The 14985-nt window shown below is 52.9% G+C and overlaps 1 protein-coding gene and 1 long non-coding RNA gene across 2 annotated transcripts; one reads left to right on the top strand and one right to left on the bottom strand.

Moving 5' to 3' along the window:
* Positions 1–7216: 7216 nt before the first annotated feature.
* IMP3 (IMP U3 small nucleolar ribonucleoprotein 3) lies at positions 7217–8085 on the top strand. The gene has a single exon (XM_025472113.3). It carries the CDS (start codon positions 7301–7303, stop codon positions 7853–7855), a length of 555 nt encoding a protein of 184 aa, XP_025327898.1. The 5' UTR covers positions 7217–7300; the 3' UTR covers positions 7856–8085.
* A 5845-nt stretch (positions 8086–13930) lies between these two features.
* LOC125754051 (uncharacterized) lies at positions 13931–14943 on the bottom strand. Its single transcript, XR_007407323.1, has 2 exons — positions 14339–14943; positions 13931–14135 (listed from the first exon to the last, which is right to left on the bottom strand). It is a non-coding gene; the product is annotated as an uncharacterized LOC125754051 (long non-coding RNA).
* Between the last annotated feature and the right edge of the window lie 42 nt (positions 14944–14985).

Here is a 14985-nt window from a genome sequence, read left to right as displayed (position 1 = left end):
CTCCCGTCCCCCTGCCTCCTCCACCCCCACTCGGGCGAGACTGGGCGAAACTGGGCCGGGGCGCAGCCTGGGGATCGCTGGTGGGGGGGGGGCAGGGTGAGCTAGCCCCCGAGCTAGCAGCGCCCTCTGGGAAGAAGCTTGAGGCTCCGATCCCGTAGCCACCAGGCTGGGAGCACCCCTGCCGCGGGAGACCTCCTTTGGAGGGAAGGACAAGACCCTAGGTATGTAGCCACAGGGGACAAGCTTAGGCACGCCCCGTTCCGGGGTGCCCTGTGCCGCCCCGGGACTGGATTTTCTGTGGCGTGAGCAGCGAGCAGAGCAAGGGGGCAGGGTGGTGTGCGTGGGCCTGCAGACAGGCAAGGGGCACTGGAGCCTTGGCCAGCCCACCTGGAGCACTCTGGGCACTGGGCGCCAGGTGCCACGTGCCACGCTCGGCCCTGGGGATTAGGACACAACCCGCAGGAGTGTGCCCTCTCAGGTGTGCAGCCGCCCCCCCCCCCCACCTGTGATTTATCTGTCCTGGGTCGAGCTCATGCATTCAGTCGTGCACTCAAAGGAGCGTTCACAGAGTTATCATTCTCTATCAGGCCCCCTGGGCTACAAAGATAAGATGTCGTCCCTACCTTCCAGAAGTCAGGAGAGGTAGGCAGGTAACTCCCTACTCAGCGGGACCAGTGCCACGAAATGTGCCTGGGAGGGCACCTATCCCAGCCTGGGTGGAGCAAGGACCAAGGAAGGCTTCCCGGAAGAGGAGGTGCCTGAGGTGAGACGGAGGCTTTAGCCCCTACTCCTCTTCCAGGCCATGCCCTGGAGCCGTGTTCTAGCTAGAACTTCCTTCCTCCTCATTCTGACTTTTCCTACTTGTTGCGGATTAGCTGGCGCAAGGGGGAGCTGCTAAACATGGGCGCCTTCGGCTGTTGGGAGGGGTAGAAGGCTCCAAAACCCAATTTCACTGGCACAGCCAGTAGATCCAACTCCCTCTGCAGGGCTGACATGTGACCTGAATAAAGGCTTAGGTACAAACCCCAGAAGGCCAGGTTTTAAAGCTTTATTTGTAATTGTAGTTGACATACAATATTATATTAGTGTCAGGTGTTCAACACAGGGATCGGACAATCGCATACGTTACCGAGGGCTCACCGTGGTGGGGTAGTTACCAGGCCGGGTATTCAACTTGCACACAGAAATGCGACTGTCAGGCAGACCTGAATTTTTGCACCAACGGATCACGGCAGGCTGGGCCACCCCTTAGGAAGCCCAGTTACCAGGTTAGCTCAGTGGACCCCAGTGGTCATCTCGTTGTGTGCCCTCCTTAATACCTGTCACCCAGTTACCCCATTCCCCCACCTACCCCCTCTTCTGCAACCCTTTGTTTCCTAGAGTTAGGAGTCTTACATGGTTTGTCTTCCTCTCAAATTTTCCCCACTCATTTCCCCCCCCCCCCCAAACCCCATGAGAGGATGAGGAGATGGTGTAACAAGTCTTTCAGCCAAGAAACACTGAGATCTCATCCTCCACGACAGGGCCAGCCCTGATTCTAAGCATTTGGGTCATCGTCCTCCTCCTCCTCCAACCAGAGCTGGAGTAGGTCTCCCCCAGCTACTTTTGGGACACCCCTTCTCTGTGATCTCTCCTCATTCACATAGCCTCTGCCCAAGCTGAGCCTAACAGCAACTGCGATGTTAGTGCCACACACTGTTGTACACATTTTACCTTTATTAGCTCCCTTAATACAATCGATAGGACTTCTGCTCACCCAGCCAGGATCCCAGTCCAGCCACCACCCTGATGGCCTTTAGTTGGCTCCCAAACACCTCAGCCACACATTCACAGACCAACCATCTTGGGCTTTCTCCCACATCTGTTCTGGGTGGGTTTTTCTAACTCTTAGGAGCCATACTTACTTCCAGGTTCTTGGGGAAAATTCTCTTGAGCCTCTCAGACATTTCCACACAGTACCAGCATCTTCCATTCCCTCCCTTCCAGTGACCCTCTTCAAGTCTAGGGGTAACACAGCCCCCAAGTTGCTAGTCTCAGGAAACAGCACTAATCTTTGTGGTTTCCCTATACCCTGCCCATTCCCTTAGGACAAAGTCTCTTTATTCAATTCTCCTTACATTATTCTTTTTTTTTTTTTTCCTTACATTATTCTAATTGGAGTGTGTTCTCTCTTTTCTGCCTGGGCCCTGACTCATGCTCGGCAAACAGCATCCATTCTCCATCCAAGTGCCCAAATTTCCTCCTTTAAGAAAAGAGTCAGCAAGGGAGAGCTGCAGCCAGTGGCTCCCAGTCTGACCCCACTGGTGGCAAAATGGGTACAGTGCAATACATGCACGTGAGATGATGAGAGCCTGAGACAGTACAGGGTACTGGCTGGAGAGAAGTAAATCTGGGAGTTTATGGAAGTAGAATAGACTGGAATGGCATCCAACAAGCTGTGGGTACTGAGGAAAGAGTCAACCCACATCTTTAAAAAATAGATTCTCCACTCTAGTTCCCCCCACCAACTACTGCCCCATTTCTTTGCATGCATGAGCAAAATTCCTCAAAATAGCCATCTATACTAGCTGCCTGAAATTTCTTTCCTCCCTTTCTCTTCTTAAACCCCTCAAGCCAGTCTTGCACCCTCACACTCCACTGAAACTGTTATTTTTTTGTTTTTATTTTTTTATTTTTTTAAATTTTTATTTATTTATGATAGTCACAGAGAGAGAGAGAGAGAGAGAGGCAGAGACACAGGCAGAGGGAGAAGCAGGCTCCATGCACCGGGAGCCTGATGTGGGATTCGATCCCGGGTCTCCAGGATCGCGCCCTGGGCCAAAGGCAGGCGCTAAACCGCTGTGCCACCCAGAGATCCCTATTTTTTTGTTTTTAGATTTTATTTATTTATTCATGAGAGACACAGAGAGAGACAGAGACAGAGACACAGGCAGAGGGAGAAGCAGGCTCCATGCAGGGAGCCCGACATGGGACTCGATCCCGGGACTCCAAGATCATGCCCTGGGCTGAAGGTGGAGCGAAACCGCTGAGCCACCGGGGCTGCCCAACTGAAACTATTATTATCAAGGTCAAAGTCATTAATGACCTAATGGTTATTCTCAGTTCCCCTCTTACTCAACCTCTCAGTACCATGGGACCAGGTTGAGGACTCCTTCCCCCTGGATACACTTCCTTCACTTCCACTGGGGAAACCATACTCTCCTGGTTTCCCTTCTACCTCATTAGTTCATCTTCCTCTCTCCAATAATTTGTAACACTATAGACTACAGAAAGTGGTCCGCTTGTCTATCATATTCACTATTTTGATGACCTCGCCCAGACTCATGGCTTGACATACCATCTCTCTACCAATAACAACTCAATTTTTTATTTTAATCTCCAGCCTAGGCCTTTATCTAGAATTCCAGGCTCAAATGGCTTTCTCTTTGACATCTCCCCTAGGATGTCTAATAGACACCTCCAACCCAATATGTCCCAAGCAATACCAGATACTGCCCCCCAAACCTATTCTACTTGGCAGCCTTCCCTTGAGTGATGAGAAGTTTCTACCACTTGCTCACGCCAAAAACTGGAGCCGTCCTTGACTCTCATCATTTGTGGGACTCCTCTCACATCAGATTCTTGCTACTGTGGAGCACCTGGGTGGCTCAGTGGTTGAGTGTCTGCCTTTGGTTCAGGTCATGATACCCGGGTCCTAGGATCGAGTCCTGCATTGGGCTCCCCAGAGGAAGCCTGCTTCTCCCTCTGTCTACATCTCTGCCTCTTTCTGTGCCTCTCATGAATAAATAAATAAAATAAAATAAATAAAAAAAAAAGATTCTTCTCTCCTGGTCCCAGCTGTCTTTCTCACCCAGATCACTGCAACAGCTTCCTAATGATCTGTTTCCACCCCTGCCTCCTGACAGTCTATTCTCAACATGGCAGTCAGAGTGATCTATTTAAAACATAACTTATGGGACGCCTGGATGGCTCAGCGGTTGAGCATCTGCCTTCGGCTCAGGGTGTGATTCCAGGATCCAGGATCAAGTCCTACATCGGGCTCATTTCGGGGAGCCTGCCTCTCCCTCTGCCTGTGTCTCTGCCTCTGTGTCTCTCATGAATAAATAAAAAATCTTAAAAAGCAACAAAAAACATAAGTTAGATGTCAATCCTCTGCCATACCATTCAGTATCTTCATCTCACAAACATAAAAACCAAAGTCCTTAATTACTCAAAGGTCTATGAATTTCTGTCATCAGAACCCCCTTTCCTCCCCTCCTAGCCCACTGCTCCAACCAAGACGGCTCTGTTACTCTTCTGATATGCTGGGCACATTCCTGTCTTTTTTTTTTTTTTTTTTTTTAAGATTTATTTATTCATGAGAGACACAGAGAGAGACAGAGACACAGGCAGAGGAAGAAGCAGGCTCCATGCAGGGAGCCCGACGTGGGACTGGATCCCGGGATTCCAGGATCACGCCCTGGGCTGACGGCAGCGCTAAACCACTGAGCCACCTGGGCTGCCCCACATTCCTGTCTTAAGGCATTTGTAGACTGTGTCTCTTTCGGAAATACTCTCTCCCTAGATATCTACATGGCTAAATCCCTATAAAATATCACCTTCTCAATAAAACCTACCCTGACATGCCCTATTTAAAACTACAGCCCTTCATTAGCCTAAGCTCTCCTATATCCTGCTCAGTTTTGTTTCATAACATTTATCACTTGCTAACACATATGGTTTAGTTTTTACTGTTTATTGTCTGGGGAGAAGGAAGTTAACCAAGAGTCCTACTGCAGACATGCTGAGCAAAGGCTGAGGATGGAGTGAGGCTGGGGGGACTATGAAGGGTGGGGATGCAGCGCAAGCTGGGAGAAAATATTTGTTCTATATATAACTGGTTAAGGATTAATATCCATAATACATAAAGAACATCCTCAAATCAATTAGGAAAAAAGAGGAAATTGTATTAGTTTTCTATTGCTGCTGTAACAAATTACCAGAAACTTGGGTGGCTTAAAGCAACACGCGTTTATTGTTTTACAGAAATCCAAACTGGATCTCAAGACTATGTTCTGGAGGCTCTAAGGAAAAATTTGTTTCCTTGCCTTTTCCAGCTACTAGAGGCTGCCAACACTCCTCTGCTTTGGGTTCCCCGTCATCTTCAAAGCTCCCTCTCACATATTCAGATTTCTGCTTTCATCATCTATCTCCTCTGATTCCTCTGCCTCCCTCTTTCACTTATAAGGACACTGATGACAACATGAGACCCACCCAGATAACTGAGCATATTCTCACCATTTCTTTTTTTAAAAATATTTTATTTATTTATTCGAGAGACACACACAGAGAGGCAGAGACACAGGCAGAGGGAGAAGCAGGCTCCATGCAGGGAGTCCAATGTGGGACTCGATCCGGGGTCTCCAGGATCATGCCCTGCGCTGAAGGCGGCGCTAAACCGCTGAACCCACTCAGGTGTCCGTATTCTCGCCATTTCAAAATCTTTAATTTAACCATATCTGCAAAATTGGCATGTATACGTGTATACAAATTACCTGGGGAATCTTGTTAAGCAGTGGCTGTCATTCTGTGGGTCAGGAATCGGCCTAAAATACTGCATTTCCAAAAAGCTCTGTGCCGGTCTACTGGCTCCACTTTGAAATAAGAAGGTTCTCAACACATTTAGAGATGCATGTGCAATGATAAAACTTTTTTTTTTCTTTTTAAGCAAAAGGGGAAAATGAACACAAAAATCCAGGTGCATAGATACCATTACCTCTGACTGGAGAAGTGGCCGGAGTAGGTCGATGGAAGTGGTCCTGGTGACATTTTTCTTAAGCTGGCTGTTGGGTTCCTAAGTATCCTCATTATACTTTGTAACTTAACATGTATAACTTACACTGACATGTATCATTTCCCACATAGTAAGTATCGTACTTAAAAGGACAATGAAACTCCCGTACAAAACTAAAAATGATCAGCGAGGAAGCTAGATGGCGTCAAAGGCCCAGGCAAACAGACCGGTTTCGTGTATGTGACTTACAGACCGAAGGAGCCGAAGAGCGTTGAATGTATTCAGCTCGGTGCCGGGTGACCAGAAGTCCACCCGGTCGGGCTAATTCGAGTGAGCTCGGGGTGTGTACTTGAATCCAGGTGTCTCGGACCTGCTAGGTTCGATGAGTCACCTGGCACATCTGCTAATACAGCTTTCGGGGAGGCCTCTGTGAGGGCGAGGAAGCGGCCGGGCAGTCGGGGTTCCTGCAGGCTCGCCAGCGTCGGGCCCCCTAGACCGGGCGGCGCCGGGAAGCTCCCAGCAGCTGGAGCACCGCGGCCACCGGGAGCACCGGGAGGACCGCGACCGCCGGGAGCATCGGGAGCATCGCGACGACCGGGAGGACTGCGAGCACCGGGAGCATCGCGGCCGCCGGGAGCATCGAAGCCACCGGGAGGACCGGGAGGACCGCGGCCGCCGGGAGCATCGGGAGCATCGCGACGACCGGGAGGACTGCGAGCACCGGGAGCATCGCGGCCGCCGGGAGCATCGAAGCCACCGGGAGGACCGGGAGGACCGCGGCCGCCGGGAGCATCGCGGCCACCGGGAGCATCGCGGCCACCGGGAGGACCGCGACCGCCGGGAGCATCGCAGCCACCGCGAGCACGGGGAGGACCGGCGGCCGCCAGGAGCATCGAGGCCACCGGGAGGACCGGGAGGACCGCGGCCGCCGGGAGCATCAAGGCCACCGGGAGGACCGCGACCGCCGGGAGCATCGCGGCCACCGAGAGCACCGGGAGGACTGCGACCGCCGGGAGCACCGGAGGACCGTGACACCGGGAGCACCGCGACCGCCGGGAGCACCGAGAGCACCGGGAGCGCCGCGCAGCCCGCCGAACCAGCACAGCCGGCACCTGTCTCCGCCCGGCCTGACCTCAGCTTCCCGGAGCGGACTCACCTGGGAGACTCTAACAGGCATAAGTCTGAGTGGGACTGAACGACTGCTGCACTGGGGATACAGTCCTCGTGACTGAACACCACGAGGAGGTTTAAAACAACAACAAGAAAAAGGTCTAAAGGAAGAGCACCTGCCCGGGCCGCGGCCGCGCCAGCCGCCCCACCGCCAGCACCTCGGCCCTACTTCCGGCAACGCGGGAAGCAACGCGAGATAGTGACGTCGCTGGCGGGGGCGTGGCTCCGGCCTGACCAATGGGGGCGGAGGGCGTGGCCCGAGGCCGTCCTCTCATTGGGCCGGCCTGGGCGGAAGTCGCGCGGGCGCTCGGCGGCGCGGTCGAGGCGTCGGCTTTGGAGGCCCCGGGAGCCGCCATCATGGTGCGGAAGCTGAAGTTCCACGAGCAGAAGCTGCTGAAGCAGGTGGACTTCCTGAACTGGGAGGCCACCGACCACAACCTGCACGAGCTGCGCGTGCTGCGGCGGTACCGGCTGCAGCGGCGGGAGGACTACACGCGCTACAACCAGCTGAGCCGGGCGGTGCGCGAGCTGGCGCGGCGTCTGCGCGACCTCCCCGAGCGAGACCCGTTCCGCGTGCGCGCCTCGGCCGCGCTGCTGGACAAGCTGTACGCCCTCGGCCTGGTGCCCACGCGCGGCTCGCTCGCGCTCTGCGACTCGGTCACCGCCTCGGCCTTCTGCCGCCGCCGCCTGCCCACCGTGCTGCTGAAGCTGCGCATGGCGCAGCACCTCCAGGCCGCCGTGGCCTTCGTGGAGCAGGGCCACGTGCGCGTGGGCCCCGACGTGGTCACCGACCCCGCCTTCCTCGTCACGCGCAGCATGGAGGACTTCGTCACCTGGGTGGACTCGTCCCGGATCCGGCGCCACGTGCTGGAGTACAACGAGGAGCGCGACGACTTCGACCTGGAGGCCTAGCGCCGTCCCTCCCCGGGGCGCCGCCCGCCGACGCCTTCCCGTTGCTCGACCCCTTTTGATTCGAGTACTCGCTCTTGTTCGGGGTTAAGCGGCGCACGGACCCTGGAGAATTCGAGCTCGAGTTTGCACAGATGCGGGGCGAGGGCGGGCATGGTTAGTGCGCTGTGCGCCCTCGCGCGCGGAGAGGAGCCGTCCCAATGCCAGTAAAGGGGCCAGCCGCTCGGAGCGTGCACCTTTGTGTCTGTCTGGCTTTCTCGTACGGGCTCACATCTGGGTTCACATCTGGGCTCCTGGGCTCGAGAACCCAGTAGGGAAGAGCGGAGTTAGCGACCTGCCCGTGAGCGAGGCCGGCCCCCGGGGTGGGGGGTGGGGGGTGGGGAGGGCGCCTGCGGAGGTTGCGGCAGATTCGTCAGGGCACTAATCCCTTGCTCGGAATGACTGTCTTGGCCGAGCTCTTCCCCACAGGACTTCCTGTTGATATTCCAGCCCCAGGAAGTAACCGTGTTAGAGGGCTGCAGTGTTTGCTCTTGGCTCGCCCAAGGAAATAATCACCCTGTAGCTTGGCCAGCTAGCGGTTAGAAGTGGCCCAGGGGGTTCCTGGAAGCATGTTCTTCGCGGTGGGGAACTGGAGAAGGGGGAGGTTACCTCTTTTTACCCAAGACTTAGACGAGGAGACTAAGTATAGAGTGCCAAGACTTATGCATTTGCTAGAGAAATACGGGAAGGGGACACTGGAGATGTTAATAGCAAATGCATCTGCTGTGTGTCAGGCACAGTTGGAAGTGCATTACATGGATTAATCTGTTTAATCCTCCCAACATGCTATGAAGTGGGGAATCCAATTATCCTCTACTTTTCAGATGAGGGAACTGAGGCAGAGATGGGTCAAACTGCCCCAAGATTGCATAGCCAATAAGTGGCGGAGCTGGCATCGGGCTCCCTTTAAGAGGCTGTCAACGCTGGCATATGTAGGGGTTTAGAGAGAATCCCTGAATTCGAGTTTCCAAATCAGCAGAGAAGCAGCACCAAGCAATAGGATTGGTCCCCAAAAGGTCCTGTATAAAGGTGTTTGTTTTTTAAAGATTTTCTATTTATTTATTCATGAGAGAGGCAGAGGGAGAAGCAGGCTCCATGCTGGGATGGACTTGATCCCAGGACTCCAGGGCCACACCCTGGGCTGAAGGCGGGCACTTTAACTGCTGAGCCACCCAGGTGTCCCTAAAGGTTTGAACAAGAAGCAGGCTCTGAACTTCCAAGGCTTAGTGCTCACTGAGACCCACCCTCCCTGTGCTAGGTTGCCTTCTTATCTTCCTAACAACCTTGCAAGGTAGGTGGTGGTATCCCTGTCTTCAGTTTGGGAAATGGAACAAGAACTTTGTCCCAAGATTGAGGTTCAAGTCCAGGCATATGTGACTCCAAAGACCAGGTTTATTTCAGTGCCATTCCTTTAGAAGTGGAAGGTGAGAGAATCCTACTCCTCAGCTCTGGTGGCTGGGCATAGTCGCTGCCCTTGGGAGGAATATCCTCAGGGCTCCCAGGATTGGGGATCTCACAGAGAGGTTAGGGCTCTAAAAGCCACCTCTGGCTCCTACCCGATCCCACAGGGCAAGGCAGTTAGACTGGCTCTTTGGAGTAGTTGGGAGCTTGCACTTAGCCCAAACAGATACAACTTCAAAACTCTTTGAAAGGAAACTGGGTTTAGGAACTTGGGAGTAAAATACAAGATTCTTTAGAAAAGCCTTTCAGGACACCTGGGTGGCTCAGTGGTTGAGCATCTGTCTTCAGCTCAGGTCATGATCCTGGAGTCCTGGGATCGAATCCTGCATCGAGCTCCCTGCATGGAGCCTGCTTCTCCCTCTGCCTATGTCTATGCTTCTTTCTATGTCTCTCATGAATAAATAAAATCTTTAAAAATATATATATTGTAGGGGTACCTGGGTGGAGTATTCAGTAGTGTCCGATTCTTGGATAAGGCTCAGGTCATGATCTCAGGGTCATGAGATCTAGCTGGAGTGGAGCTCCAGGGTCAGTGGAGAGTCTAAGATTCTCTCCTCGCGACGCCTGGGTGGCTTCAGTGGTTGGGCGCCTGCCTTCAGCTTGGGACCTGATCCTGGAGTCCTGGAATCGAGTCCCACCCACATCGGGCTCCCTGCATGGAGCCTGCTTCTTCCTCTGCCTGTGTCTCTGCCTCTCTGTTTCGTGAATAAATAAATAACATCTTTTTTTTTTTAATTTTTATTTATTTATGATAGTCACAGAGAGAGAGAGAGAGAGAGGCAGAGACACAGGCAGAGGGAGAAGCAGGCTCCATGCACCGGGAGCCCGACGTGGGATTCGATCCTGGGTCTCCAGGATCGCGCCCTGGGCCAAAGGCAGGCGCTAAACCACTGCGCCACCCAGGAATCCCAATAAATAACATCTTAAAAAGATAACTCTCCTTCTCTCTCTCCCCCTATACCGCATCCCTGCCTCGTGCATGCAGGTGCACATGCAGGCACACTTTCTCTCTCCAATCTTTTTTTTCTTAAGAGTTTATTTATTCATTCTTGAGAGATACACAGAGAGAGGCAGAGACACAGGCAGAGGGAGAAGCAGGCTCCATGCAGGGAGCCCGACATGGGACTCGATCCCGGGACTCCAGGATCACGCCCTGGGCTGAAGGCAGGCGCTCGACCACTGAGCCACGCAGGCATCCCTCTCTCTCTCTCTCTCTCAAATCTTTAAATATAGATAATAAAAATTATTGTAACAAGATGCCCTCCAAGTTTCTGGCTCAAGTCTGGAGTGGGCCTGAGGTGCTGTTGATCACATTTTGAGAAGCATGAGCCTTGTGCCTAGCGCAGTGCTTGGCATAAATCGAGCACCTCAACAATGTGAGATCATCTCCCAACAACTAAGGGGGCAGAGGCTGGACTGGCTACAGGCAAGCATGGGCAGGAAGAGGCAGGGGCCTAGCTCTGCCGATGCCTTGTGACTTGGGGCATATCCTTCTGCACTGGGCCTCACTCCCTCTCCCTCCACTCTAATAGGAGGAGGCTGAACCAGATGGCCTCTAGTTTCTGCTCTGAAAGTTTTTGATTTGGAGGAGAGGATGTGAAAGAGTACAGTCAACATTTTAAAAGAGGCAGAGAAGAAATTACAGGTGCTTTGCCTGGCCCAGCAATCTGTGCTGACTCAAGATGAAAGCCGGCTAGCTTCAGGACAAATCTGAGAATGTGCCCCCACTGTCTGGCCCCAGGGAAGTTTCCAGGGGATAGCTCTTCCCCTGACCACCATCCAGGGCTGGGAGGGCAACATTTGACTTGGCAAGATGAGCCAAGTCACCCATTCGGTTCACCAGCTGAAAAATCAGAAGCAAAATGAGACACACACACACACACCCGCCTAAAATACATGGCAGGCAATGTCTCATGGGCTAAGGATCAGGAACTTTGGACTCACTGGGGCCAGGATTAAAATCATGGCCCATCACATTCTGACTACATGACCTGGGCAAGCAGTTTTATCTACAGGGAAGAGACTATCTTGGGCTCACCTAATTAGAAGTTGACATAAGTAAATCAAAAAAGATAACAGGAAGTTAAGTAGTGATAAAACAAGATTTTTGAGGATGTGTTCTGTGCCCGGTACTATCCTGATCACCTTACCTGGATCATGTTACTTAACTATAGCCATCTTGGACGGTATGTGCTATTATTAGCTACATTCTGTGGAGGGGGAAACTGAGGCATATGTAGGTGAAATAACACATAGGCCACACAGCCAGCGAGTAGGTGAGTCTGCATTTGGATCTAAGCCATCCAGCCCCAGAACACAAGACCTGAACCACTCTGACATGCTTCCTCTCACCCAGAGCCGTACCCTAGGGACCTTGTGGGAGTGGGGGAGAAGAGGTTTGACCCTTTAGAGTCTCCTGTGCCTGCAGTTTCTGCATCCTGGCTCATGTGACACCTGTTAATACACGACTTTGCCACCCTCTCAAGTCAGAGTCTCCTTGCCACAACTGTAGTGCAAGCCCTACTCACTGGTCTCCTGATCACCACTCATGTTTCAGTTCTCTACTGAGCTGCCAGCAGGAGCTCTTTCAGCTCAAATTTTGTTATCTCATAACTTTATAAACACCTCCATCTGCAATGCAGGTAAAATCCAAACTCCTGGCTGTGGCCTACAGGCTTCTGTGTCCCACCAGCCTCCGTGACCCCATCTCCCTACTGCCTCCCCTTCCTCCACGCCTCCCCCCCCCCCCAACACACAAAGCCTCTTAGGAAACACACGCAGTCTCCCTGTCCTCACAGCTGGCTCCTTTTCATCATTCAAGTCTTGCCTCAAATTTGTCACCTCCTGGGAAGGGTTCTCTGAATACTGGCCCCAGCAGCTCCACCCTACTCCCTCTCAACCCAGCCACCTGAACTCCTTAACACTAGTCTGCACCTGCCTACAGCACCTATCTCTTGACTTTCCCTACCACACAAATGGGCTTCAAGGCCCTGGAGGGCGGGGCCTAGGTCCGGCCCGGTCATTTTGCTATTTCCTGTGCTTGGCTCAGTATCTAACCAACTAGGCATTAAACACGTATCTGTTAATTGGCCAGGGACAGAGTGACACTCCGGGCTCCTACTGAGAGCCTCCTCTTTTGGAAATAGTTGGCCACCTTCCTGCTCTCAAGGTCCTCCATTTTAAGGAGGTACTCTCCCACCTGTGGCCACTTCCCAGATAATTTTAGAGGATGTGGGATCCCTGGGTGGCGCAGCGGTTTAGCGCCTGCCTTTGGCCTAGGGCGCGATCCTGGAGACCCAGGATCAAATCCCACGTCGGGCTCCCGGTGCATGGAGCCTGCTTCTCCCTCTGCCTGTATCTCTGCCTCTCTCTCTCTCTGTGTGTGACTATCATAAATAAATAAATAAAAATTATAAAAAAAAAAAAATTTAGAGGATGCGTACATTCCGCCTTCAATAACACTGAATCCTGGAGGGAGAAAGGGGAACTTCCCTCTTCTGTTCTCTTTGAATTTTGCTGATTATACAAAAGAAAAATTCTGTTGGTGTGACTCCTTATCACTTCTCCAACACTTGCTGATCTCAGATTCCTACAAAATCCTCAGTTTCACAGTTTTTCTGCACATGCTGGCATTTAGCTAGATTACAGCACCAGAGTATTTTCACTGTGTGTATATTTTATAGGTACTTTGTTAAAGTGGGAAGTGATTTAAGGTAATGCTATGGTGTTCCTCTTTTAAATGTGTTTAGCAAACTGCCTTCAAGACAGACACAGGTGTATGTGTCTGTGGCCAAGGTTGTGAAGGTGGGGTGCCACTGGTGATAGTTGGGGAACTGCTCCCGGTTCCAGGCAGAGCAGGCCCTCATGGAACACAGACTGGCTCCGAATGAGACCCTGGGCCAAATGCCATCTACTTTGCTCAGTGATATGAGAAGTTATTCAGCTGGATATGAATGAGCCTTTTCCCTGGACCTCAGTGCATGAATTTGGGGCGGGTACCTCTTTGTCAATCTCAGTCTATTTTGCTTTATTTTTTTTTTTTCTTTTTTTTTTTTTTTTAATTTATTTATTTATGATAGTCACACAGAGAGAGAGAGAGAGAGAGAGAGAGAGGGGCAGAGACACAGGCAGAGGGAGAAGCAGGCTCCAAGCACCGGGAGCCCGATGTGGGATTCGATCCCGGGTCTCCAGGATCGCGCCCTGGGCCAAAGGCAGGCGCCAAACCGCTGCGCCACCCAGGGATCCCTATTTTGCTTTAATGTGTAGGGCCTCTGTTCTTTTCTGTGCAGGTCTGATCACTTGGTATATGACCTCCACAGTCATGAGTAGAAAATGAGGGATCTGGGACACAAAATTCTTAATATCCTGATGTCAACGTTTCTTAGTGAAGTCAGGCCCTGGGCTTTTCTTTATTCAGCTCATAACCCAGGCAAGGAGTTATTACTTGTGAATGTGCCAAATAACCTAGTGCACAGCTTTGCTCAGCCCAACTATTGAAAGACAGAACTCACCTACATAAATTCTGAGGTCCAAAAAATGGGGTCTTCCAGGACCCTAAACACCCTTTACTCTCGTCAGTCAGATCTCCTGGATTTTTTTTTAATCCAAATGGATGGTGTTAAGTATTTAAAATACACAAATATAAAGCAGCCTGGGTTGCTCAGAGGTTTAGCACCTGCCTTTGCCCCAGGGCATGACTCCAGGGTCCCGGAATCGAGTCCCACGTCGGGCTCCCTGCATGGAGTCTGCTTCTCCCTCTGCCTGTGTCTCTGCTTCTCTTGCTCTGTTGCATAAAAAAATAAAATATTCTTTAAAAATGGAAGTATAAAGCAGCCCGGGTGGCTTAGTGGTTGAGCGTCTGCCTTCAGCCCAGGGCGTGACCTGGAGACCCAGGGGAGCCCGCTTCTCCCTCTGCCTGTGTCTCTGCCTCTCTCTGGGTGTCTCTCATAAATAAATAAAATCTTAAAAAAAAAAATGCAAGTATACATCTCGGCATTTCTTGGACTCAAACCGTGCCAGCTCTGTATCTTCTGTACTGTACTAACACCCAGCTTCTCTGGGTCAGACATTCAGCAAACGCAGATACTCGGCTGGAAAGCTGTGCGACTTCGGCCAAGCAGGCAACCTCTGAGCTGCAGCCTACCGGTCCGTGTTCCTGGAGCACGAAGGGAGGGAGCACGTGTGAAGCGGCGTCGGCTTCCTACCTGGACCCCGCAGCCGTCGGCCCCTCGTCCAACCCCGGCTGCCCCCGCCCCTGCCGTTGCTCCACCCTGCGACCCCGAGGGCTCGAGGGCCCTGCTTTGCACGTCGGCAGGAGTGAAGGCAGCCCCCCGAGCCGGGTCAGCCCGACCTCCACACCGGCCGCCCAGCTCAGGCTCGGGGTGCCAGCCGGGCACCGGGCACGGCCCCCACGGAGAGCGCAGGCACCGGAGGCGGAGCGGGCTGCCGGCGCTGGGTCCTCCCGCTGGCGCAAGCAGCCGCGGGGAGCTGCTGCCCGGCCCGGCCGAGCACCTCGCAGGGCGGGCTCCGGAGCGCGGACCCCGACCTCCGAGCGCGGGAACCACCGCGGGAGAGCTCCCCGACCGCGCCTGCGCGACAGGCGCTCACGGCGGTGGGCGGGGCCGGAAGCTGCG

Source organism: Canis lupus, chromosome 30 (genome assembly GCF_003254725.2).
Source record: "Canis lupus dingo isolate Sandy chromosome 30, ASM325472v2, whole genome shotgun sequence".
Lineage (NCBI taxonomy): Eukaryota > Metazoa > Chordata > Mammalia > Carnivora > Canidae > Canis > Canis lupus.
Note: the sequence above shows the minus strand (reverse complement) of the source record. Positions and strands in the feature narration are given on the sequence as shown.

What these genes read in the sequence shown, in the direction of transcription:
- IMP3 (XM_025472113.3), top strand. Translation starts at nt 7,301, where the DNA reads ATGGTGCGGAAGCTGAAGTTCCACGAGCAGAAGCTGCTGAAGCAGGTG.